The sequence below is a fragment of the Fukomys damarensis genome, unplaced genomic scaffold (assembly GCF_012274545.1).
Source record: "Fukomys damarensis isolate Sample0158 unplaced genomic scaffold, DMR_v1.0_HiC HiC_scaffold_49565, whole genome shotgun sequence".
NCBI lineage: Eukaryota > Metazoa > Chordata > Mammalia > Rodentia > Bathyergidae > Fukomys > Fukomys damarensis.
Window position 1 is genome coordinate 599 of NW_022950477.1, and position 1,771 is coordinate 2,369.

The following is a 1,771-nucleotide window of genomic DNA, read 5'->3' on the forward strand; positions in this document are numbered from 1 at the left end:
ATCAAACATGATGCTTCCCTTTTTCCATATTTCTTTTCTTCAAATGAATCCATGAATTTGCCTTTCCTGCCGCTCGATCAAGATATAAGCTCTATTGAAGGAGATCGAAATTTCACTCTGAATGGATCTCTATGTTTTACTAAGTCCAATTCATCATCACCCTGCGTTAAATTGGCTCATTGGACCGCATTATGGTTTGAGCCGAGGCTCAATGCATCTGGCCATTTTGATGTTAATGCCTCTTGGATCTCTGGTTGGTGGCCCGATACGGAGATTAATCGGATTGGCATGCCCCAACCTAGGTGGGCACCCTTTTGTAAGGGGAGTCAAAAGGATACTCTTTTTCCATGGACCGAATGCCAGAGTAGGTATGTGCAAACGGCAGTTGGCAACACCTTCACTTTCTCCCCTGGCATGAGAGCCATGCTTACTCCAAACACACCGGGAGCACCCTTTGTGAACCAGCGAGTCGGCAGGCGAAGTTGGATTAATCCTTTTGATAATTGGCTCCTTTGTGGCATCAACGGGAGTTGCTCCGACCTGCGCCCGTTCGCCATGATTGGCGGAGGAGCACAAGGCTGGGGTAGATTCCGAGGGGTAAAACCAAAAAACGCATCTGGCCTGGCGGGTGTGATGGCGACACTCTGCAGCGATAGAGGGCCTCTCGCCAACGCCTGGAGGGAAGGGAACGGCCACTTGTGTGGCGCCCTCGCCGCTACAGCGGCCCCTAAAACCACAGCATCCTCGTTTATGCCATTCCATAATATTACCTTTAACTCCACTCCGGTCTGCGTCTGGCAACCCTTTTTCTGGATAGTTAGTAATGCCTCCCTGAATTCCCACACTTTGAATTGTACCAATCTCACTTGTTTTTATACATCATGTTGGAATGTCACGGTTTTTCCTTATGCCATCGTGGTTCGGATGCCTCGGTTCGTGCCTGTGCCCGCACGGCTTTCAGATTCGTTGTCGACTGAGTTGTCCCGACAGAGGCGTGATTTCGGGGTCACTGCAGCTGTTGTGTCAGCTATCACCATAGCAGCCGCCGCAGCCGCAGCCGCCGCCGCGTCTCTCTCCACCTCAGTACAGACTGCCTCAACACTCAACGCGTTGTCAGCCACTGTGGCGACCGGACTGGACACCCAGACTCTGGTCAACTCCCATTTGAAGGGAGGAATCATGCTGGTTAACCAGCGAGTTGATTTGGTACAAGAACAGATTGATGTGATTTGGCAAGTAGCACAAACAGGATGTATTTGGAGGGGAATGGGGTTATGTGTTACCTCTATCCCATATCATAATAATAGCAGGGCAGCGAATTTGTCTAGAGAACTCTCCGCCCATCTCAAAGGGGAATGGTCAGCTGGATTTGATCGGTTGGTAAAAGAGTTGCAAACTAATATAGCCCAAATTAATTCAACTAGAGTGGATTTGACATTCCAAAGGGACATGTTGAGCTGGATGCAGACGGCGGCGTCCCATCTGAAAGAGTGGGCTGGTATAGGAGCTATTATAGGCTTCTTGGCTCTAATCCTTTTCATAGGGGCCCGATATCTGTGCAGACTGCAGGCCCAGCGACAGCGTGACAACGTCATGCTAGCCATGGCCATCACGGCCTTGGGGGCAGGTCAACCACCTAATGTGTGGTTGAATCAGCTGTCCTGAGAAGATTGAATAAGAGTCCTCCCCTTCAGAAACAGCTCGAATGAATGGAATAGTAGTCAGAGACGGGTAAGATCTAGGATCATCAATGACCAACCTAAGACAGAGA

The 1,771-nt window shown here is 49.8% G+C and overlaps 1 protein-coding gene across 1 annotated transcript; it reads left to right on the plus strand.

Annotated features, from left to right (window-relative positions):
- The first annotated feature begins 423 nt into the window (after positions 1-423).
- LOC117284967 lies at positions 424-1,665 on the plus strand. Its single transcript, XM_033760661.1, has one exon. It carries the CDS (start codon positions 424-426, stop codon positions 1,663-1,665), a length of 1,242 nt encoding a protein of 413 aa, XP_033616552.1.
- Positions 1,666-1,771: the final 106 nt, after the last annotated feature.